The sequence below is a fragment of the Mya arenaria genome, chromosome 4, assembly GCF_026914265.1.
Source record: "Mya arenaria isolate MELC-2E11 chromosome 4, ASM2691426v1".
In the NCBI taxonomy this organism is placed as follows: domain Eukaryota; kingdom Metazoa; phylum Mollusca; class Bivalvia; order Myida; family Myidae; genus Mya; species Mya arenaria.
In genome coordinates this window covers 13,829,154-13,854,065 of record NC_069125.1, presented here as the reverse complement: position 1 = coordinate 13,854,065, position 24,912 = coordinate 13,829,154, and the positions used below count along the sequence as shown (strand labels likewise).

The 24,912-nt window shown below is 35.5% G+C and overlaps 1 protein-coding gene across 2 annotated transcripts; it reads right to left on the bottom strand.

Moving 5' to 3' along the window:
- Positions 1-23,033, bottom strand: LOC128231734 (LIM/homeobox protein Lhx5-like). 2 transcript variants are annotated; one of them, XM_052944875.1, is made up of 7 exons: positions 22,420-23,033; positions 19,053-19,255; positions 8,994-9,601; positions 4,617-4,773; positions 2,749-2,901; positions 907-1,140; positions 1-618 (listed from the first exon to the last, which is right to left on the bottom strand). In XM_052944875.1, the coding sequence occupies exons 1-6, from the start codon at positions 22,647-22,649 to the stop codon at positions 932-934; spliced, it is 1,560 nt and encodes a 519-aa protein (XP_052800835.1). In that variant the 5' UTR covers positions 22,650-23,033; the 3' UTR covers positions 1-618; positions 907-931. The 2 variants fall into 2 exon arrangements, with proteins under 2 accessions (XP_052800835.1, XP_052800834.1); XM_052944874.1 differs by having other exon boundaries at positions 1-1,140.
- Positions 23,034-24,912: the final 1,879 nt, after the last annotated feature.

Below are 24,912 nucleotides of genomic sequence, written 5' to 3'. Positions count from 1 at the left end.
TGGATTTTGACGTTTTATTTCTCATAAATAATATATCTCTTAAAAATAAACCTCATGTGTACACGAAATGAAATCAGGATCCCACACTTATACTGTATAACGGTTTTAACATTAAACAATTACACAATCAAACAACAGAACATGTATTTAATGATAATGCAAAACTTATGCACGGTATGTTAAACAGCAAAATAACAACCGTATCAGATTTGTTCCATACACTTCACAATTGGCCACATATAAAAAGCCAAATGGCTTATCAGTCGTCTTTAATATTCATATGCGTATGGTCCAAGTTCAGTTTAAAATGAAAAATATATATGTGTGAAACCTATTCAACACATTTCTGCCATTTTTTAATGTGTAATATATGTTAAACACAATTTGGATTTAATACTTTCTGACATAGAAAACAACACCTATACGAGCATGGAAAATAAAGGTATACACACAACTTAGAACAATATGAACGTCCATTACAATAATGTCAACAATAAATAAGTCGTTAAAGAATAGCACACTTCTGCTTTTAGAATGAACAAGAAATATCACAAACAGTTTCACACAGTCAAGTATCTGTTGTCAATGGAAAATGCACTCTGTCCGACAAATTTGTCGCTGTCGTGAGCAATTTACACAATATTACGACATTGTCTGCTTTACGACATGTCGTAAACGTGCGTACAATGTTCATTATATTGATTTCGTCGCTTTTTACGTCACACTGTTGTTAATTCTTCCTACACAAATCAGGAACACAGTAACGGTTTTCGAAGGGTAAGGTGTTTATTTGTCGGCTGTTTCAACCAGCTTTGACAACAACATGTTGTGTTTTGTAAGCAATGCTCCTTCTGCTAAAATGTCGATAGTCATAAAGCAAAATATCATGTCGGTGCATTTATGGACCATTTTTTGACGATTTTGATATCTCTCATCCCCAAACTTCTGACGTCATTTCCGGTCGAATTTGAAATGACATTAATGATGAAGACGGTGCAGACGAGAAAGGGACTCCCATTGGTCGACAGGGTCCGTTGGTTAAATACTGGTCGTCTGGGTGAAGGGTTTGAAGAACCTCGGGTGATGAAGCAGGGGGTAAAATGTCACCGTGCATGTAGGGACCGTCTCCAACCATTCCCACTGAAAAAAGAATGTCGTAAAATTAAGGGGTGTTCTCAAAATTACTTATGCAAATATTATCTTATGGATGGGTGATTATTTTCCGAAGTACCTTATTTATGGAGCAACATGAACCCGTTTCAGTACAAGAAATTAACATTGACTAACAAATTCTTCGGGTATTATAAAATTATTCAAAAATCTATTTCAGTGCTAAGCTTAAACATGAAACAAAATTTTCAGAACGGAACTTGTTACAGGAAACGAAAATGACCCTAATGTCGGCATTAAACTTTTGTTCCCAAAACATTATACATTTTATCAAGTGAGAACAGTCGACGTATATATAATAATGCTTAGTTCCAGCCATTATAAATGGTGCCAACCCTGATTCAGACATTTTAACATCTACAGATTATCTGCTAATGTACATTATGAGGCTATATAAATATCTCTTCAAAGGTTCCCGATACACAAAAATTATCCGAACATGCAATGTTTGCGCAGAATTTTCATCATTGAAAAGCACGCCGTGCCTTCTCGCCTATCGAAAATAGCACAAAAGAGTTCTATATGATATGCTTTTCATTTAGCAACAAATGCACACTACACGCTAAATGTTTATGTTATAATTTATCATCGAAAAACTTCAGTTTTATGTCAGTAAAAACTATAGCTAGATATGACGGGAGTGTTTCAAGAACTATTACAAACGATCATAGCATGAGCAAACAATAGCAGAAATGATGTACATTTAATCGTGATAAAAAACTAAATGGATTGATTTATTCATTTCCTGACTGACTGACTGGTTGATTAATTGACATTGATTCGATTGATAGACTGACATACTGACATTTATTTTTATTTACTTATTATCTATTGATTAATGTATGCATTTTATTCAAAAGAATGAATGAATGAATGAACGAACGAATGAATGAACGAATGAATGAATGAACGAACGAACGAACGAACGAACGAACGAACGAACGAACGAACGAACGAACGAACGAACGAACGAATTGAATGAATGAATGAATGAATGAATGAATGAATGAATGAATGAACGAACGAACGAACGAACGAACGAACTAACGAACGAACGAACGAACGAACGAACGAATGAACGAACGAACGAACGAACGAATGAATGAATGAATGAATGAATGAACGAATGAATGAATGAATGAATGAATGAATAAATGGATCGATGGATGGTTGGATGGATAGACGGATGGATGAATGAATGAATGAGTGAGTGAGTGAGTGAGTGAGTGAGTGAGTGAGTGAGTGAGTGAGTGAGTGAGTGAGTGAGTGAGTGAGTGAGTGAGTGAGTGAGTGAGTGAGTGAGTGAGTGAGTGAGTGAGTGAGTGAGTGAGTGAGTGAGTGAGTGAGTGAGTGAGTGAGTGAGTGAGTGAGTGAGTGAGTGAGTGAGTGAGTGAGTGAGTGAGTGAGTGAGTGAGTGAGTGAATTAAAGATTGATTGATTGATTGATTGATTGATTGATTGATTGATTGATTGATTGAGTGAGTGAATTAGCGAGCAAGTGAGCCAGCCTGCCTGCCAGCAAACCAATCAACTAATCAATCAGCTACATTAGTGTGAATGAGTTTAAAACTCGCTTACCTCTCGAACCCATCATCCCTGGATCCATATGGGGTGGTGTTGCTCGGGGATTGGGCACCATGTAGTTCATATTGCCCGGTCCCATCTCCGGCCCGGGGCCAGGGTAGAAGTTCTGGTACGGCTGGTAATTCCCGTACATCTCCGGATCACCTTCTGAAATATGGGGATTTTTTTAACAATGAGAAACCGATAAACAACGTCATCCACATAACAATAGCGATTATAATTAGTGTTTATATCAATAGTCAATAGCTTTTCAAGCACAAATTCAGTTCCAGGTAGCTCTGAATTATTCCTAAACTTTACTGGGTGACACTAGGTTGTGTACTTTTATACAAGCACACTATATTAATATAACTAACAATTTAACGTTACGGTTTTATTTTTTTGTATACAGTTCAGGAAAATGATGCAACATGTAAAAATTCACTCTCATACTGTGTATATCTCAAGCAAATAAATGCTAATGGTCTATTAATTCTTGAAAAAATGCTCACATAACCGTTATCACGGCCATTAAAATAAATAGTACAACATCTATCAAACGCTGCTTCACATAAAACAAAGCATAATAAGAGAAGCTAAATTTATACCATGGTAACAAAAGAAGGAATAAATTCGAAATGGGTCTGTAAGCACCTGGAACCTTTGTGTATAAAAGACAAAAGTGTTACGAAGGGTGTCTTTAATACAAAAGGGAGGGTCCACCGGTCGTTTAAGTAACTCATGTCATCAATTTGAACACTTCATGTTCATCATGCGCAGCGCATCATAAATATATATCTCTGCGCTATATTGCACGCTTGCAGACTGATGGTGCTATAACTCGCGCCGATCAAAGACTCAATCCAATTTATGGTTATTAATTTTCATAAGTCCTGTCGCCAGTCAAAACATTAACTCTAGTGTCGTAAAATTTAAACACCGGCTAACCCCCAAATATTTATGAAACTTCTTTAGACATTTCTGTGAATATCTTTCAATAATGGCCGCATAAAACTTATTAATTGCTATATGAAACACATCAAGAAAACGTATAACACCATGGTGTATGGGCCAACTTTGAAAAGAATACTATAAATTTTCGTCTGTTTACTCCCTAGAATAAAACATCATTGCAGATTTTCTTCACACTTTACGACAATGAGCGAAACTGGATTTCGTTTTACGACAATCGAAAACTGTCATTTTTTGGTCGTATGACGGTTCCCCGCCGTGAAGTGAAAACCATAACGCCACTGGGGACCAATCCAGCACAATGAATCGGCGTGTTTAAAAGGAGATGTAAAGGAACACATCTATATTTTAAACACATAATAAAAGGTATAAATCCTGAATCAACGATTTCAACATTTGCATTTTTGGCCAAGTTTATTCAAATTTTCTCTTTTAAACGTTAAAAATATGGTCTTCGCGCAGCGGGAATCAACGGTAGCCTATGGATTCACCTGTTACGCTAGTTTCTGTCCACTAGGAGAAAATGGCTGTCTAATTATACACATCGACCAAAATGGACCGCTTTCTCCCAGTAAATTTAACTACTGTATCATCATGTCAAGAAAGATAACATAATTTAAAGTTGGCGTGGGTGGGGATTGGGTATCTTGTAATAAATGAATGGCCACCAAGGTTGATTAAAGCACCAATTGTGGTGAATTTAGATGTGGTAAATGCATTTGAGGTCCATGCAACATTGACAAGTAATAGTTGTTCGTAGTCGTAGTTTTGACTACAAAAAATATTAATTTTCAGTTGAAAATATACTGAACATGCTTCGCCCTAAAGCGTTCATTTCAACGCCGTTAATGCCACCCCGACAGTCCGATAATCCCTAGTGTAACACAATTATTAAAACACTGGTTTCCTACCGTTAAAGTAGCCGAAGTTTGGTGCCATCATCTCGGTTTCATCCATATCTCCCCTCATTGAACGGCGCCGGGGTCCCCGGAAAAAGTGTCGCCTGGCTCCCAGCGCGCTCAGCTGCTTCATACGCCGCTCCTTTGACCGACGGTTTTGGAACCAGACCTGTGGGCAAAGAAAATTAAGAATGATTTCCTATGGAGATATGTTTAAAGAAATGGTTAATATACCATTATTTCGATATCAATAAAGCTCTTTGGTCTAGCAACTTTTTCATTGTTGTTGTCTTATTGTTGTCGTTGTTGTTGTCGTTCGTTGTTGTTGTTGCTATTTACATTGTAAACTCTGGATGTTGTTGTTGTTGCTATTGTTGTTGTTATTTTTAATGTATCCCCAGAATGGCGAATATACTGATGCTGATAGTGGTGGCGGTGTAGTGAGTGGCGGTGTAGTTTGTGTTGGTTGTGGTGGTGGTGGAAGAGAAAGTGGTGGCACTACATTTTATTTTGGCAATAAAAACCTAACCTGCAAACCCCTAAACTGCCAATTAAAGTAAAACCTGACAAATTTAAACAAAATCGTGAAACAAAGGCATGCAATAAATCTCCTTGTTTTACGATGGGACAACTTTGTAGTGGTCAGGTCAACATCGGGGTTAACATTTATAGAAAATTAATACCCGTACATCTGTTCGGCAATTTGAAAACGAGCAATAAAGATTTAGCCGCACATGGCGACCAGTGGCCAGTGTATCTAATAGAAAGACCACTGACCATCGGAGTTATTGTAACGGTTTTGATTAATGGATGCTACTTATTGAAGAGTTAGATGGATGACATGAATATAGCTTTGCATGTTTGCAGAAATGCTTCTCACGTAAGTTATTAAAATAGGGCTACTACGACCACTATATACTTTTGAGGATTTTTCCCGACTTAATGTCCAGTTTTGACGAAAATTGGAGGCGATGTCAGTTTTACCAGCAATGACAACAGACCAACAAGGCTGGAGGGTTTTGACACGCCCCCTATGTGTTAACCGGTGATTACCCTATTACCAGCCCGAATAACAAGCCCTGGTAATCACTGGTCATTACAATGCTCAGACAGGCACTTTGATAGTTTAATAAGTATTTACCAACAGCTTAACACCTGCATGGCGTTAAATTACCGTAAATTTACTGCCGTAAATATGCTGCATCAAGCAATATGCAGTTTAAAAGACAGCAGGGATGCAAGAAAATCGCCGTCTTTCTAAAACTGTCCCCTCGTCTTTCAATGAACCCAAGAACTAACCAATACACATAATTCTCCAAAACTACTTTTATGTCGAGAGCAAGAATTGATAACATTGTTTTGCGAGTGTGTTTTTTTATATAAGAAAATGTTTGAGTATTATTGTTATGTTACGACATTTTTCTAAGAAAAACGTAATTGCACTTGAATGTTTTGCAACATAACAGTCGGAGGCAATGAGGACATCCAATATTAAGTGTTTTTCTTCGTCTTTCGAACTTTATTCCGCAAATTGCATGTCTGCATAAGTACTTGGGATTGTGACCCAAGGTAGGAGCCGTGAGGAGTTTTTCCCAAACAGTTGTGTTTCAAGCGGTATTGGGTAGCAGATTACTGAGTCCCGGGTCATGCTACCACGGGGGAAAACAGCGGGGAGGGTAGGAAAACATTTGGGAAATCCATCTCATCACGGTGAGCGAAGCGTCTCGTTACACCGAGTCAAAATCCACGTGGGTTACGACATTCCGGCTGAGATGTTCTTTGATTCGTTGCATTTTAGCAAAATATCGACTTTCACAGTGTCTCTCAATGTCTTTGATCACGTGAAGCGAGGCATCAGTGTTACCTACATGGCTTTTGTTATCATTTTCTATGAGTCTCTGCTGGGCTATCAAGCGTTTTGGTTACCCCAGAGAGATCGGTGCAAAATAGGTGCTTTTTCTTCATACTTACATAGAGCGTCTACCCGAGCAAGACCGCATATCAGGTAATGATCTTTACAGACGTTTACCGAGATAAAGAAGACTGCCAACCGTTATCTACCGTTCAAGTTCATTTTCTTTTGCGTAAACGTTGTTTTGATTGCATTGTTTTCTTTCAAAATACGTTTTCCTAAATCAAAGCACGGACTGACAATATATCGATAGATGAAATGTATCATATATTACAGAAGAAGATTCATTTTCATTGCTTTTCCAGCGCCGAATGCACTTCGGTGATTTTAATAGCACTTTCAAGGTATCTACTTTCTTTATGAAAGTTAATTGCTTCAACTTTTTGAGAATACAGTCTTGAAAAAAAATCTCTAAGGAATTCAATTTCCAAAATGAGTTATGGCTTTCTAAATTACACATCTCGGCGTATCATTAGATGCAATTTTGTTACACTAAAGAGCATTTGTTAACACATGTTACCGGCTAGGCGATTAATCATTTCTCCCTCAAATGATGTCACGTGACGATAAAACATTTAAAATATATCTACCACCCATGCGCTTCATTTTCATATTAAAAATAGATTCCCACCCATTCTAAATACTACGGTAGAGGTTTTTGTCAGCGCGAGACGAAATAGGCGAAAAGACGAAATAGGACAAAAGATAAAATAAAAAGCAAGACAGGGAGGCGAGAAAAACACGCTGCTTCAGTGGTTCGGAGATATTTTCTGTTTTAGAAGCGTCAAAGTCGATTTTCCACACATGACTGGTTTAATAAAATACCACAGTAACATCTTAGTGAACTGTCTGATCGTTGGACTTAATATTTTCGTCATATGTGTAAGGATGATTGGTTTTCACTATGCAGGGCTGAGCAATATTCACGCTGCTACATCTGCATAATTGGACGACCTAATTTTGTGTTTATTTTATAGATATTAACTTCGAAAATAGGGATCCGGTCATGTTTTTATGGCAATGGTTGGCTTATTTGTGAGTTTGTGTTCTTTTCTCTTAGTTTTACAGAGTTATGATATATTTATATTATCAAATCAAGTTTGTTAATGTTAATATAAAATGTGATCTTATATGAAATTACATAACAAAGGTGCATTAGTGTTTAGGCTCATTCCTCTGCCAGTGAAATCGCCGGACACATTTAATCATTTAGAAGAGGTCTGAAAACCAAAGATCCTTAACATTAAGTTACGAATATAACCACCAAATTACTATTTAGTCATAAATTCGATTTATTAAGCGAGTTATGAAGAAGTATGAACATGCCCACTGGCTATACTATAGAGCATTGTCAACGCATTTCGCGCCGAACACTTATAATTTAGATATAATTTTTAGCATTTATTTTGGTTTTCTAAACAATAAGTGGACGCCAAGCTGCACCGGACCTGCCGACCTAATCTTTTAGAAAACTAAAACTAAAAACTTACTATTATATATATTATTTTTTATTTTTAGTCAAGACTAAACTTTTAACCATTCGTGAAGCAGTCTGAGGCGTCTTTGCCAGAAAATAATAGAAATCAAACCATAAACGAAAGTAATTTACTGGTAAGTCGAGCCTGTCCGAAAAATGGTTAAAAAGATGACTAGATACATTAAGCTGTTTGAAGCAAAACAGTTTTTAAGCACTGATGTTAATCCCTCATACATCATTAGCCTGCCCTAATAGAAAATAGACAGAAGGATGATCTGAAAAAATCTCCATCCGAGACTGCCAGCGTCACCACACATCCTCCCCCTGAGAAGCGACGAGCTACCCTTTAAATTTACCTAATTGCATTAGTGCAAAGCGAATGTCCGTTCTTAAAGACAAATTTGTTTTTGATAGTTGCCATTTTCGTATACTTCATAAAACCAGAGTGAGTCGGAGGTATATTGATTCATCCATGAATTATGTTTTTCAGCGACGACATAAATTTCTAATTTCTGTCCACATGGGGTGTACCGTTTCAGAAACTTGCAACATTTGGTGGTCGGAATTTAAAAAGAAAAACAGAAGCCAATGTAACATGCTCGACATTAGCAGTGGGTGACAATACCCTGCTGTGTATTGGGCGACACATTTTAGAAACATACTGAACATGCCATTTGAGTTTGAACATAAGGAGTGGGTGACTATATATATCCAGCTGTGTTTTCTTGCCACACATTTAAGAAACATTCTGAACATGGAATTTGATGTTACTTAAAAAAGTATAAAAGGCAATAGCAATGTCGAGGTCTCTTAATCTCTAACTGGTATCTTAAAAGTGCCAGACAATTTCGGAAATGCTTTTGAAATGAAAAACCTGTAGCTATATGAAATATTGAAACAATCGTTCAATAGAGAAATGTAATACACTTAAAAGCATTTTGCTACCAGAAAGCTTTTAAAAAGATTATTTTATGTAATTCGATAATCCGGAAGTGCCTACCTGTATGACCCGCATGTTGAGGCCAGTCTCCGCCGCCAGTTGTTCCCGGATGTGACGTGTCGGCTTTGGCGTCGCGTTGAAAGCCGCCTTGAGAACCTCCAGCTGTTTCGCCTTGATGGTGGTCCGCGGACCACGGCGCTTACTTCCGGGACCCGAATGGTTCCCGTTGGCGTCATTTCCGTCGGCTTCGAGTTCGTTCGCGTCACTACAGGAAATGTTGTCATTGATATCCACACTCTCGTCGCTCGCGGGACCTGACGTGGTCCCGCAGTTTAAATTCATATCCGGGCTATGCGGTGAGGAGGGTAGATTTTCACTTAGACCGTTCATTCCACCTTCCATTTTTATTGATAATTGGTCAGACACTAAGCTATTGTCCATAGTTGTCGGAGACAATGCGTTTCCAGATAGTTTCTGGTTTGATAACAACCCATTTGAGGGACAGAGTAAGTTTTCTGATTTTATGACAGTCTCGTTATGATTAATTTCTGTGACGTCACCAGCTTTCACGTGACAATTGTCGTCTGCAAACAAGTTTTTCTCAAGGACGCCATCTTGACTGTCGAGGGTACTGTCAAAGTCCATACAGTCTTCCTCATCGTCCGATCCTGAATCGAAAGGAACATTTATATATAAAATTATAAAGCATAATACACAAACAATTCAATTATATTAACTTAACTTAAACATTGAAGATCAGTTTTGTTTAGATATTATATTTTTGCTTCTTATTTAAATACTAAAATTTCCTTAACGACAATGTCAATATTTGTTTTTTGTTTTTTCTGTATCTTCCATAACTTTAAATCTTCCATTGTTCACAGTTTTAGCAAAAATGTTTGTTGATATTTATAAATTTATTTTATGATCTTTGTATTTGTTTTGTGCATTGTATTAATTTCTGCTCGAGAGAAATTCTTTCACTATTTTATTTCCGCAAATCTCAAGTATTATCGTAAGATATCCAGTTTTTCGGATATCCCTGAAGTTTCTCTGGGGTTTGGTTTGGTTTCGCCAGTATTAAATTCCAATAATTAAACATAATTCATGAGCATTTGAACTGATAAATAGCGTAGAAAACAATAGTTAATAGTGTTTTCCAATATGATAAATAGCAGAGCAGAAAAATAGTACATTAAAATTCTAAGGAACTGAGAATTTTCTGAGCCTCCCTTCTGAATTTATGGGATTTGTTTTTACTTCAACGACATATTTTTTTTTTTAGTACACGCAAACCCCCTTGACTTAAACTCGCTTGGCTCGAATTCATCGTTGGCTCGAACTGGATATTAAGAACCGATTTCTTTAAACTGAAGATAAGCATTCCCGCTTCAAGGCTTGGCTCTAATTGTTCGAGTCTCGAGGTATTTTCGCCGGTTGCAGGTAGTTCGAGCCAACGAGGTTTTTCTGTAGTACATATTTATCATATTTTCCCGACCAAGATTGTTGAATTGCTTATTTATTTGACAAGGATACTGACAGCCGTTGGAACAAACTTGGGTAACAATGAATGACTCTTCAACAAGAATAACACCCATTACCCATATATTTGTGTTTTCATGACTGTCATTGCTAGGCGCACAGATAAATCATGGAAAATATGTTTTCAAAGTGTCTCCCGACCAATATATCATCACAATTACTGGGAAATCTGCATTCTTACCAAACCGTGCTTAGTTCTAGAAAAACATACATTTTGTTTTCTGGCACATTTTTATCGCATTTCTTTCCGTTTCTTTCCGTTCCGCTCATAAAAACTTTCGGGTATTTATGTGCAATGTGAACCCGTCTGTTTGGCCTCGGTGCTCAGTCCAAGTATTTTACGACATCCTCAACGACGAAAAAAATGTAAGAGAGAGTTGGCACAAATCCTGTGTTCTTTCATTGCGGGCAATTGGCATTTTAGTGGTTTGGAATGATCGTAGCAGGTACATTTTGCCATTTTCTGTGGCAAGCATTACCAGGGGTTATTGTTACCATAGTGGCCTACATCATGTTAACAGCGTGTTTATTGCTCGCACAGTTTGGGCTTTCCTTCTTTATAACGCATTTCATACGTTTAATGACAAAAACAATTTGCAACTCTGACTTTGATGATTCGCTTATGAGACACGAACTAGCAACAATATTTTGTTTTTTACTCTACCCAACTTTCCAAAACCGTACCACGCCAACTTCTTCGCAAACCCATTCTATCAAAACCATATGACAATCGTGTCAATAAAAGTTTAATTTGCACAATCGATGACGTTTCTATCTTCAAAACGTCCCGAATCGGACTCAGTGGGTTTACTGAGCAGATTCAGTCAATGCAATAAAGTTAATGATTAACATATATTTTACAGGAGTTTTCTTAATTATACCCCATTAAGAGTCTCTAGCGTTAGTTCATCGGAGGAACTGATAGTCTACAGCTCAAGAAAACCAAGGATCGACGGCGCCAGAGGAAGAAAAACTTTGTCAAAAATTGTTTTCATTTCGTCAAGTTTGCTGATGAGCCATAGAGAGCAATTCTACGCTTTTTCTACAAAAATACACATGAAGGTACTTAACGCAGTACTGTATGTCGTTTTCAGTTATAATAATAATAATTTGTCCATGCTGCAGTTCATAAGCAAATATTGTATTAACGCTCTAGGTTTCCTGCTATAAATGTTGAGTTTTTTGGTGGGGTTTGTGTTTTCGCAACCTAGAAATCCCCCATTTCTGTTTTTTTTCCTTGTAACGTTTTGTATATTAGGCCAAAACAATAAATAATTATGCAGTTATGGTTACATTAGACCACAAACAGTTGGGGGTTAGGCTTTTTAAGTCTGTATGCTAGAACGTTATCAATGACATCACTGGGTAATAAACTTAAGGTAATCTTCAGTAGAAAACCTTTTAAACTACATATTACAACACATAAAAAGGGGTGAGAATGGTCTAGTGGTAAAGGTGTCCGCCTCTCACCCAAGAGGTTGTGGGTTCTATCATCACCAGGGGTACTTTCCCATGGCTTTAAAATAAATTAGTATAAACTAAACCACACAAACACATTTAAAAAATAACAACAACAAAAACGACGGACTAGAAACACCGGGTGCGATCGGCGCCTCTTCCGTAAGTAAGGTCGGGTAACCCGAACCAGACCAATTGTTTAGGTCCTAACAGCATGAATAGCCAAGAGAATCACATTTTCTCATGGAGTTTGTTCGTATAATCTTTCAGGCTTATATAGAACGGTTCTCCTATAAAGCTGGTTCACATGGGATAAAATGCTAGAAGTGCATACAAGCCACGTCAATAAGGCCAAACCAAAGTAAAATATGGTTCTGGTAACCCGATCGAGCCTGTGTTTAAGCCCTTGCCTTAATATTTATTTTGGTAAAAAAGAGAAGATATGTGTTTTTAAATACAATAATATTTTTTGGAAATATAAACCATTTGGCACACTTATTTGTAAAATATGATATAGTAAACTTGTGTTTGTTTTTTTTTCTTGGCAACGTTAATGACATTCTGTGTAAATACATTTAAACCCCATTAAACCGAAGTCGTTGGGACCAGGATAAAACCTCGGACTAACGATATTTTGGATAAATGTAAATAGTACCACGATTATTTTCCTTTTACACAATAAAATGATTTCCCAAAATAAAATGTTTTTTTTACCTACCTAACATGTTGGTGTTTTCATAACTTTTTTTGTTTAAAGCATATAACAGGAACCACAACAATATTTTTGTTCGGCCTAAATTCAGCACAAAAGGTATTATGCCACCCTGAGAATATATCCCTTTAAAGTTCATTTGCATGCAATTTGCATATTCCTACGCGTCTAAGTTTATTTCCGACGGATTTTGTATTCATGCGGCAGAAGGGAGGGTTTATCTTAAAGCTGCACTTCGTCGACACATTTGACCCTGATTCCACAACGATCAATGTAATTCCGTCCTTTTCCCCTCTTTTCCTCACTCCCTCTCTAAGTTTCAACATTCCGAGCTATGTTTTTCGTTTTATTCCTTCTACACGCAATGTAATTGATGAGCTGATGTATAATTGTTCCACTGTGGCGAAAATTTGAATTTCAAAACCATCCCGGCGTTTTCCGGTTGTCGCAAAATATCCGGAGAGAATTTTGACGTGTTTACGGTTGTCGTAAAATGACTCTGACGTGCTATTGACATGAGAAGTAACACTAGTCGAGTGAACGCGGTCCCAAAAGACAGAACTGTTTTGAGTCGAATTCTGTGATAAAACGATAAGAATTCGCGTTAAGGGAACGCGTTAAAAATAATTGAAATTATACGTGTTTAATTTGTAATCAAGAAAATGTAACAAATTACACCAATCATTATTATGGTTGTATTCGATTGTAAAAAATAAATAAAAAGTAAATAGAAAGAGAATTAATACATATGTTCAGACAAAAAAAACAAATAATAAATAATATTAAATGAATAAATAATAAATATATAAATTATAAATACATTATAAATAAATGACAAAATCAACTAATTAATGTCTGAATTAAAAAGAAAAAGAAATAATTTAATAAATTCGCTGACAGTGTTTTTTACTTTAAAGAACTACCTTCGAAAAACTTATTGTCAATAATAGGTCCAACCCCGTGCACAATGGCTATACAAACAGGGGGATCCTCAATTTTCCGGAACATAAATATCCCAGAACTAGGTGATGAACGTTAATGGGCGAATCGGTGTGGGTACGAAACGAGCTGTTTTTGACACATCATAAATAAGGCATTTATTTTGGGTAAACATGGATGCGGTCAATGAAATAAACATACATGTCATACGGTTCGATGCCAGAAACAGGTAAACGTGTGTTATTATGTGAAATATAGTTCAGTATGTTATTCACTGCGGTTCATACGGTTCCGTTCTAGAAACATCCCCAAACGATTTGACCGGTGGTGAAAATCCTTTACCGAGAAAACTAATTAAAAGTATGTCAGCTCCATAGAGTATTTACAAATAATCTTAACTAAAGCTTTTTTTGGAATATTTGACGTATCAGTTACCTAGATTTATGTTAAATTTATTCGATCTGCATAAAACAGTTTCAACTCCCCATAAAATCAGAGACATAATAATAGCATTAAATTCTGAAATCTTTGAAGTCGCTACTTTGTCCATACCTGCTCTGCTGGTATTGTTTTGTAAACCTAATTGCTATTCCAAATCTGAATAAAATTGGATTCAATGTCTGAACCCGCTGTGATATTTAAATAAATATCGAATAAACCATATGATACATAATCGTTATCTCACTGTAAGAAATTCAAACAAAATGCATATAAAACTGTAACCCAAATCTGTTAATTCTTTTGTCAAATTGTGTAATTTAAGACTCAACGGTAAAGGCTACTTGATATTCGGTTGACAATCTATGATGAAGAAAATGCGATTTTGAATGTTTACTTTCGTATTACTATTATTTTGCCACAATACGTTGAGTAGCGATCAAGAGGCCTAGCCACACTGAATAGCTTGAATGGCGAACTCAGAAAATCGCACTATTCCACTCATGGTATTTGTTTAGGTTTGTTCTTTCAACCCAGCAAGAAGATCGCAAATACTAGAAAGGGGATTCGAGACGCCATCATTAGGATAGTGAGTATTGCCAATAGACGTCGTCATTAAGGCTGGTCTGTATTTTTGCAATCCAAAAAAAGCGATGTTGGCATCTACAAAACTGTTTTTCTGAAGTTCAACGAGTTCTGGTTAAGACATTCTCAATTCACTTCATACAATCCAAAAAAGCGAAATTCATAGACAACTAAAGAATATTTATGCTTATGCCCATCGAGTTCCGGCTAAGAAACGTATGTTTCAGAAGTAAAAATATAAGTTTGATATAAGTGTTACTTGTCGAAAATGCACGCTTATCTTCACAACAATGGTGAAAAGTATTCTCAAAAACACAATCATTATTCATTATATATTGATACCCTGTTGTGTGAAATGCCAACATTCAGTGAAATTACAATGAAATCTAACAAGTTAAAAGTTGATTTCATATACATGTTCACAGTCATATAGCCTTCCGAATTTTTATTCCTGATTTTGAGATTTAAGCACTTGCCGTATGTTGATTTGTACGCCTGAGTGTACTGTAATATGCCAAGGTACGACCTTGGTAGTTTTTGTAAGAGAATGAACTTGGCAAACAGTATTATTCCATTTTGTAACCATAAAAATCATAACTAAACAGTGCAACTTACAATCTAACCACGAAAGCAAACACTTGCTTCTATTAACTTCCACAAATGAACTTACAAGTGTTAGCAATCGCTGTGACAATTCAGAGTTACATAAAAGGCACCGGATGGAACGAAACTTGCCAAATTCGGTGACATTCAGACAGTGAGTCAAAGAAAGACCTTTCTTTTGTGCAAATATCCTGACGTGAAAGAAACTCGACACCGTTTCAAGCCTCGAGGGACGGGGGCCATTGTTCCTCGCTCAATGCCCGACAACGCGGACTGTTTACTCAAGATTTCAAAACCTGATACGCATTCACTTCCAAATGCTCCAGCACCGCTTGTCAAACCTTGTCAAAAATCAAAATTCCGTTTTCTGCAAACTCGTATAGGTATGTTGCTACTTCGCCTCTTGACATTCTTCAGCTTGGCGTATCAGTTTGTTCTGTTTTGTCGTTCTTATTTACACGAGCTTCAACGACCCCAAAATTCACTTCATGACTCTAAAACTGCTTAAAAGATTTGATTTTACCAATTACAAAGAAAGTAGTTATTTCTATGACGCATCCGATGACATGGATTTCGCAGAATTGAGATGGAACCAGAAATATTTCTTTTTCATAGCCAGGCTTCTGAGGTCCAACTTGAATTTGAAATTTTGAATAAATGTCTAATACGATTAATAAGCAATAGTGGGTGTGCACCGATTTCCATGTATGTTATTTAAATTGTCGACATAAATCCAGTAATCACCTTTTATAAGGGAAGACAAACATATTGAAACATACTTAATTTATATCGACATTGTTCGATGCGCACTGGACATCAAACGTGTGTGCTAAATTGATTAATCGGGTTAATTCTTAAAGATCGTTGCAAAATAAACGGATTAAACAATTGGTATTGATGTTGTTTCTTCGACGGTTCACGATATCTGATGTCAGGACGCGGGTTACAAGGTGCAAGCTTTAGGAATCAATAGCCGTACTTTTTTATGACATACAAAAAATACCATTCAATGTATTCTAATTCATAATTATTCAGATTCTTTGAGGGCACATGTTATATTTTTAGATACAAACTGAAAAACACCAACGTTCCCCATATGCGCTAACCCTAACCCTAATTCTATGGGCGGTGATATTTACCTTGGCGATATATGTGTCAAGAAAATGATTACGTTTTCGTTTCGTAGCCTCTGATACTTCGTTTTCGAATACATTGCATTGTTTGATAATACAAATGGGTGTGAAATGCACTGTTACAAGTTAGAAGAAAGATTGTGAAGTAGAGGCGTAGTTCATATTTTCTGGCGTTGAAAAAGTTTGAAAAATAGCAATTTAATGAGCTTAAATATTGATGTTTTAGTGCGATCAATCATTCTTGTAAGTTTGGGGCGCAGAGGTCTAGATGCCGATTGTTGCAAATTTCTCCTTTTCTCAACCATCGAGTTGTTCTTGACATTGTTATAATTTTGATAAAGTTAGCCAATTTATTTAACAAGGTTCTCAAGTCGTTTCAAGTTCGGTTAGAGTTTCATGATGCTGGATCGGTTTACACTTTTTTCACGAAAATCAATTGAGCACCGGTCAATGGGGGTGCACTTGATTGTCAAAGCGCGACACGGCACAACAATCGATTCAACCGGATTGTTCTAATCGAGGAGGGGGAATGCTGCGGAAAGGTTCGAGGGATCACGGCGCGCTGCATTGTTCCAATCTGACACGACCAGCTGCTTGCGTTCAGTTCTAGCTCAACATTTTAGAAATAGCTGAAGTGCCGTACGGAAGGTGTTTCGCGACATTCGCTACGGGAGGTTTTCAAAACCGGTTTAGCCATGACGAATGCAAACTTCCGGTTTTGTTATTGATAGATTTTCCTGGAATATTGATACAGCAATGTTGACAATCATTGCATTAAGTGAGGCCCTTTATGATGTACCAATCATAGCTATTATGTCTCGATTAAAACACACAACAAATAATAGAAGTGATACTTGAAATTACAATTAATTTCAGGTCTAAATTACAAAATACGCAGAGGCGTAATATAGGAGAATGTGCATTTAATGGGATTTCATTTATGACACGTTAAATAATTGTAAAGTAGTTGAAACAAACTTGAAGATGAAAAGGCATCACTATAGGAATAATGGAAAAACATACTTTCACTAATGCAGTGCACAATTCATTTCCATTAAGGGTTGCTATTACAAATTGATAAAAAATATTTTTGCCATTAATCATAAATTATAGAATGTAGTATTGCTAGTCCCACAAGTTAATAATCACTTCTTAAAACATGTGCACTCATAGTTTTATTTCATGTACTGAAAGTCGGTACGTTCAAATAAAACTGACGCTAAACTGAAAGTAGACGTCGCATTTTGTAATGATTGGGAGAAAACAAAAAAGCCTTAAAGTCTTATGAATAAGTGGCAAGAGCAAGCGGCCATTAGGCCAGTGGCCCATCTCCTGGTTCCGGTCGGCTATTACTTTTCCCCTTTTAAGGATTGAAGAACACAAATGTATTGACAAAATGTGCTGTACCGATGCTCATATAATTTCAATTTTGAACAACGGCCGTTCTACAATTCATTCTGAAAGCAACGAACTTCTTTTTACTTAATCTTCATATAAGCGTACGATCATATTGAAATCATCGTTTCAACGACTGTACGACCCAAAAATAAAATATCACGAATTTCAAAGCTGACCAATTCAATTAAATTCAATTCCGTTCAATAACAAAAAATATAATAAAAAATAAAAAAGAGTTTGAAATGACAGATATGACTTCTACGAAAATATTATTATTACTACACAGAACAATTGAATCGAAAAAGTGATCGTACGATTAAGATGGAATCACAATCTGTAAACGTAAGCAAAAGTTAATTATTATTTTTTAAGCAATGACATCATTTTTGTTTGATGTTGTTCGTGTAAAATAAATCGTCTGTGTGGTGTTTTTACATATCATTAGATATATATATTAAATACCATGGAAACCATATTCTAATGACTTACCGAATATTACAATCATCAATCAAATCCCGTATACCTATTTCATATAATTTACCACATCGCATAATATTATATGGAAGATAAATTTCCCTTAAAACGTACATATTAAAACGCTTAATTTTGATTTAAAGGTATAAACACTTGTGATATACCCGACACCAAATTTAGCTCCAGTCAATATGTAACGATAATTTACAAGAATTATCTCGTTTGAATAATCCATGAATACCAGCATGATCTATGAGAGTTAGCGTATACATTTATTTATTAGCATAATGGATATATTCATATAAATCATTTTAAATGGGTAAACTTTAATGTGGCACTGTCTTGTGACGCTATGTGTTGCTTTCATTGACGGGTCTTTGGTTATCTAGTGAAACTGACTATATGGCTTCTAGTATATATGTGTTGCTTAGCCTTACAGAGCCTTTTATTTTAACATAACAGGGGCGGCTCTGTGGGTGGCGGTTGATATAAGAGTACTCAAGGGGCGCAAATACAGGCGTGTATCCACTTTCACAGAAACACAAACATAAAGCTCTAACCATAGCCGGGGTTTGGGGGGGGGGGGGGGGTGTAATGTTCAATTGGAAGATTTTAGATGGGAGGCGCTCTTGGTTCGCACTGGGACTCTCAAGTTTGTGTTGAATGAATGTCTCATTTTTAAAAAAAAACAAACATTGTCCACATACTATCCACAAAGTTAGATACCGGACAAACCCGGAAACCCGGATCCGGACTATTGAAACCTCTAGCAAATACTAACTGACACAACCATAGGACTATTTGAACCCGAGCAATTTGAAAAGCGGAAGTGCTTACCTTCAAGTTTGTGTTGAATATAATCCTCTTTGCAGAGGAACTTATTTTCCCCGACAATGTATAACTCTTCCCCGGTTGAGAGCTGCTTCCGGCACACCATGCACGTGAAACATTTCAGGTGGAACACCTTGTCGCATGCACGTCGCACGAGGTCGCTAGGGGAGATACCCTGTCCGCACCCTGCACATTTCGTACCAAACCGCCTAAAATTAGAGAAAATATAAGATTATACTCAACTCAGTCCGACCTTACCGCCTAAAATAGCGAAACTAAAAGTTTGTGACCTATTCACATCTCGGAATCATATTTATTCAAATTGGAGAAAACCCGTCCGAGTTACACAGAGCAGCTTGTACCCATAATATATAGTTTGTACCCAAACTGTCAATAATGTTGACGTTTCACAGTCATTTGTAACATAACGGCCGCTTAAAATATTCAAGATACTGCACTATGGAAGCGTATATCGTTTATACAAATGATGTGATCGTGTTGAATTGTCAACTTGTTTTTTGTCGACTTAACCTGTCAATAAGTACGTCGAGAAAAATCGACTGGAATTGCCGTCTGTATTTTTGTCGACTTAAATAGTTGAACATATGTCGATGTGGCAAAATTTATGTCGACATAACGTGTTAAGATTATTTGTCGACAAAAAATAAAGACAACATACCAAGGTAATACATGAACCAGTAGACATTGACAACTTTGACAACGAGTGGTGTTATAATTGGTCAAGTCGACAAAACACAAGTTGACAACACCACATGATAACACCATTAGTAGAAACGATATACGCTTCCATACTGGACAACCCACAAGATACGCTTCCATACTGGACAACACCACATACGTAGCCATACTGAAGAACGAAATACGCTTCCATACTGTGATGTAAATAAATAGATACTTGTTTTGTTTGCTCATACCCACACGTTTCAATTGATTTAGTGTGTATTTATTATTTTGTTATCCATATTTAAGTGTTTCATTAAATGCAATAACTGTTCATTTCCGTGTAGATCAATCTGTGTTGTGTTTTTTGTTAATGTAAAACAACTTATATTCCTTTTTAACAATATTATAATTTAAACAATATCACACAAACAATGGTGCATTTTTATCAATTCCATGTTTATAGTCGGTAAGAGATGAGACTGCTTGAATTACGCAGTAAGCATCAATATATAATACTTATTTGTTTCAGCGTAATATAGCAATATCCAGTACAGCTCTGCATTTCACGGAGTGTCCAATAGTTAAATTTCACGAGTGACTTTGCCACGAGAAATAAATATTTCCGTTTGGTGTTCACGAGGTGAAATATATTGCTATCTTAAGTGAAACAAACCATTTTGACCTTTTAATTCTAGCTCATAATTCATAAAAAGTAAATGCGTAATAATTAATTGATATTTAATTGTAAATCGTGCCAAATATTAGCAGAATGACGTCACACTGGAAATAAAGTAATTGTTATCCCAGCACTGTGTGCGATTTCGTTCGTTTATTACAGCGAAACGGGGTAAAATGAAAGAAACAGTGATTACTAATATGTCAATAAACACACTGTTTCAAATGTTGAGTTTATCAGAATACAACTCATCGCTATTTTTCAATATACGTATATTATAATTATAAAATACCATCAGAAACGAGATTTTAAAATTACTTTATTATTGTTATTATTTCCACATAAGTTGTATAAAGCCGCAATAATAATAATTTCTTGAATATCAATTGTAAGCATATATTCATGTATTGATTATTATTTACTATGGTAATAATATTTATATAAGAGTGGTTGATTAGAAGCAAATTACAAAAACGATGATGTTGGATATTATGATAATTATAATAATAATAATAATAATAATAATAATAATAATAATAATAATAATAATAATTATTATTATTATTATAATTATTATTATTATTATAAAACAAACCATTTGTTTGTTCACTATAGTTCACGCAGTCATCTTTGTTAATTTGAATCATTATCAAAATCGATAAAATGTATTAATTCTCTTTGATGTTTTACAAATAAACATTAATTTCCAAAAATATATTTTGATAAATAGGTAAACAATAATTAAACATCAATTTGCAGAGTTAAAACAATCTTATCATTTACAAATACATTATATTCAAATAAATAAATAAACAAATAGTATAGACTAGTGGTGTTTGATCAATACTTTTTTTATTTAAAAGCCATTATTTCTGCAATCGGAAAATCAAGGTTAGAATACGCAAACACTAATTAATATGTACACTAATTTTAATTATATTTTTTCGCCCGCGGATATTTTATAATAATGAATAACATAATGGTCAGATAAACTTTCAATGCTTTCTATCTTTTATTGATTTCGCCCCTCTTTTTGTACATTTTTAGAACTTAATTGTTTAAGCTTAAAATTGATACTTTACAAAGACTTCAGAAATTGAACGAGATATTTTTGCCAAGATCTTTAAAGCACACACCATCATTTGTTTTTTTATTAATATTTAGTCGTTAAAAATAGACGCCAGGGGTCCATTTTACGATTCTTGGTATTTTTGGTACTGGCAGACTCGTGTCAAACATAAAAAAGTGTCCAAACGATAACGTTTCCGGTTAGTGTTGCTATATTTAGATATTAGATGGTGTTTTATTTTGTGACACTGGGGTGTTGCTCTAATTTTAGAATACATGACAATATTACACTATTTTGAATTCTGGCTAGATTTCTATTGGGCAAAATTTCCTGAAAGATGAAACTATCATTGTCAGTGTAGAAATAACAAACTAAACGTCTTTTCCATATAACATTCGTACCCATAAGGCCATTTGAATTCACAGTTAATGTTGTATTTAAACTTATGTGGGCCCCTTTAAAAGTATGTTACATATTCGCTTATCATAGGCAAATAAGTTTATTAGAAAGGCTATAATTGACTAAAAATGTTGCAAATAGCAAAACTAATGAATATTATGAATATGAACTACTTAGTATTAAGAGACTTGTATGAATAAGAGACAGAAGTAAAGGTCTACTTTTTTAATTTATATATTGATATATTCGAACTTATAATATATGCCTTTTGTTTAGTGTATATATGGCAATAAATATGCTATGTGGTCAATATACATAAGGAATGATAGAAGTTAAATAGAGTTAAATAGAAGTAAAATAAGCATGGATCAACTGTAGTATTATTTAACATACGTTTTTAATGATTTGTAGACAACCACCTAGCAGCGATACTGGTGGTAAACTCGACAAATATCGTTATGATTTTATTCATATGAACAATTTGGATGTCACCAATCCACATAATTATACACCTTCCTGAAATTAAGTGTTAAGATTATAATTACCTAAAGAAGTCATTTCTGCAGTAGAGCTTTCCGTCCCTCGAGAAACACTTGTCCGTCAGAGCACATGAGCAGTCCGAGCACTGCACGCAACGAACGTGCCACGCGCGGTCCAGCACGTGAAGTAGGTAGCGGTCAACTATGGGCGCCTGACATCCCGCGCACAGCTGCATCATGGGAAGGTTTTCGATCGCCACCGTGACAGAGAGAGGTTCGAACCTCGAGTTAACCATACACCCAACCTGATCTTCAGCTGAGAAAGTCACTTTTGCTGTTTCGAGATTCGAATTCTGTTAAAATCAGTTAGTCCGTTTTGAAATCCGGATCATATAGCCGTTTGAGAAATAAGATCTTCAAGATGTTCGCATGTTTCTATGATTTATTTTCTGTTTCCTCAAGTAACGAGTCGGTTTCGTTTCGGTAAGTTCCTTCACGTTACTGATGAAAGTTATTGTATCCGAGTTTGGCTTAGCGCACTATAACCAAATAACCTATCGCAGAATAAACAGTAAACATTTACAGAAACGCTAAAAATCACACAAGAAAGTTTTATATCTCACCGCCGATTAAAAACCACTTTTGTTGAATATTCGAACCAATCCTTTACAATATTTGCTTCTTCGCATAATGGTGTGAATTTTAGAAACCTTCTTGATGTTATTTTCTTTCTCAGCCAAGTCCCGCCCATGCGCACTACAGCATGTCAATTTTACGAGTTGGGAGGAGCGTATTGAAAATCACGGACCAATCAGAAACGAGTATGGACAATCATAGCCAGGATGAAGCGACAGAGAGAAAAACATAGTGATAGATCGATTTTGAGAACAGAAAAGAGTGTATTGTATTATGATACTATTAATATAAGAAAAATAATCTCTGCTGTGTATTTAGAGAAGAGCTCGTCTGCCTTTCCATCTATCAAGATCGATCAAAGTCGATTAATGTTTTACTTTAAAAAGTGAAACTAAATAAGATAAAATTAATGATAAACATATTAATAACTACGTGATAATTTATACTGTATTGTATGCATATCTTTATAACGAGTATAAAAACCTTGAGTTGATACATTTAAACATGTATATACATATCAGATCCAAGCTGTTGTAAGAATAAAGGCAAATATTGAATATCACACAATTCATCACTAAATTCAAAGTGTATAAAATAGACCATAATCTATACGAGAATGATAAACGTTGAAGTTTTAATATCTTTCAGGATAAAATAACAATACAATGTTTTGTCACTCAAATTATGTGTTATGTAGTTACAGCACAATACACATGTATAATATTACAAGAAACAAATTATATAAAGTTGTATTAATAACATGATGTATTATATATATAAATCGAAAGAAATCACACCAAAATGTACATAAAATCATTTTGTTTGTTTATTCTTTTGTGTTATTTATATATTGTTATATCTCAAAAAGATCTTAAAATGAGACTGAACTTTTAATAAGAAACTAGAAACGAATGATTATTTTGGTATAAAAATGAATAAAAACTAAAAATTAAGATGTACAAATGAAGTACGATGCATAGCTTTATATTCGAGTCCCATCCGGTAGTCCATTTCTAGAATCACCTAAAATAATACCTATTTCATTATTTATAAGTATGTTTATTGTGCATGTATATCATACATGTGATAACGTCCCGGACGTCCGGGATTGTCCCGGAAATCGTATCTCTGTCACGGAGTCACGGAGGGTGCATGTTTGTCCCGGAAAGTCATAAAAATAAAAACGAAAAAAAAATAATCTAGGAATCTTAATTTTACCAATGTAAGTCAGCTATTTTGTCTGTCCGGGACACTGGTCGTAAAACACAGGACATGTTGACACTAATCTGTTAATTGGTACGTGTGTCGTCGAGGTCATCGTCAATCACCCGTTCTATTGGCCTACTGTTGTGCTTAACGAGTCGGGGAGGGTTCTTGTATACAAAACCATTGTTTTCATATGGATTTGTTTGGTCTTATGAATGATAGCTTTTAATTGATGAGTTGATATTTTTCACACATTTTACCGACAAACGAGCATGAAGGTAAGTTCAAAGAAAGTGACAAAATGAGTAAAAAAAAACAAAATTAAAACACGGAAAACATCCCGTATTCCATTCAAATTTCAAAGTCGATACGTCGTTATACTTTAACCAACTTTAAACAACTTACGCGTCCATAAGGAATTTTAGTATTTTGAACTTTTTTTTCGAACTATCGTTGTGTATTTTTACGCCGAAATAAAACTGATGATATGGGGTATACAGGTGGTTATATAGAGTGCTTTAATCACGTGACCATGGTAAGTCACGTGATCGCTTTATACAGCCGATTGTTGACACGTCTCGATCAAAATTATATGCATCTCCAAACGGAAAAAAGCTCATCGACTGGAAAATATTGTGTGTCATGAATTGCAAATGTTTTAAATGTGATGAAAAAATGAATATTTTATAACGCATGTTCTCAAAAGCGCGGGAAAAC

Bases quoted from the DNA above. Each gene is read 5' to 3' on its own strand.
- LOC128231734 (XM_052944874.1), bottom strand. From the start codon at position 22,649: ATGGTTAACTCGAGGTTCGAACCTCTCTCTGTCACGGTGGCGATCGAA. The intron at 2,902-4,616 runs GTAGGAAACCAG...CCCATATTTCAG, and splicing joins AAACTTCGGCTACTTTAACG to AAGGTGATCCGGAGATGTAC. The intron at 1,141-2,748 runs GTAAGCGAGTTT...TTCTTTTTTCAG, and splicing joins AGGGATGATGGGTTCGAGAG to TGGGAATGGTTGGAGACGGT.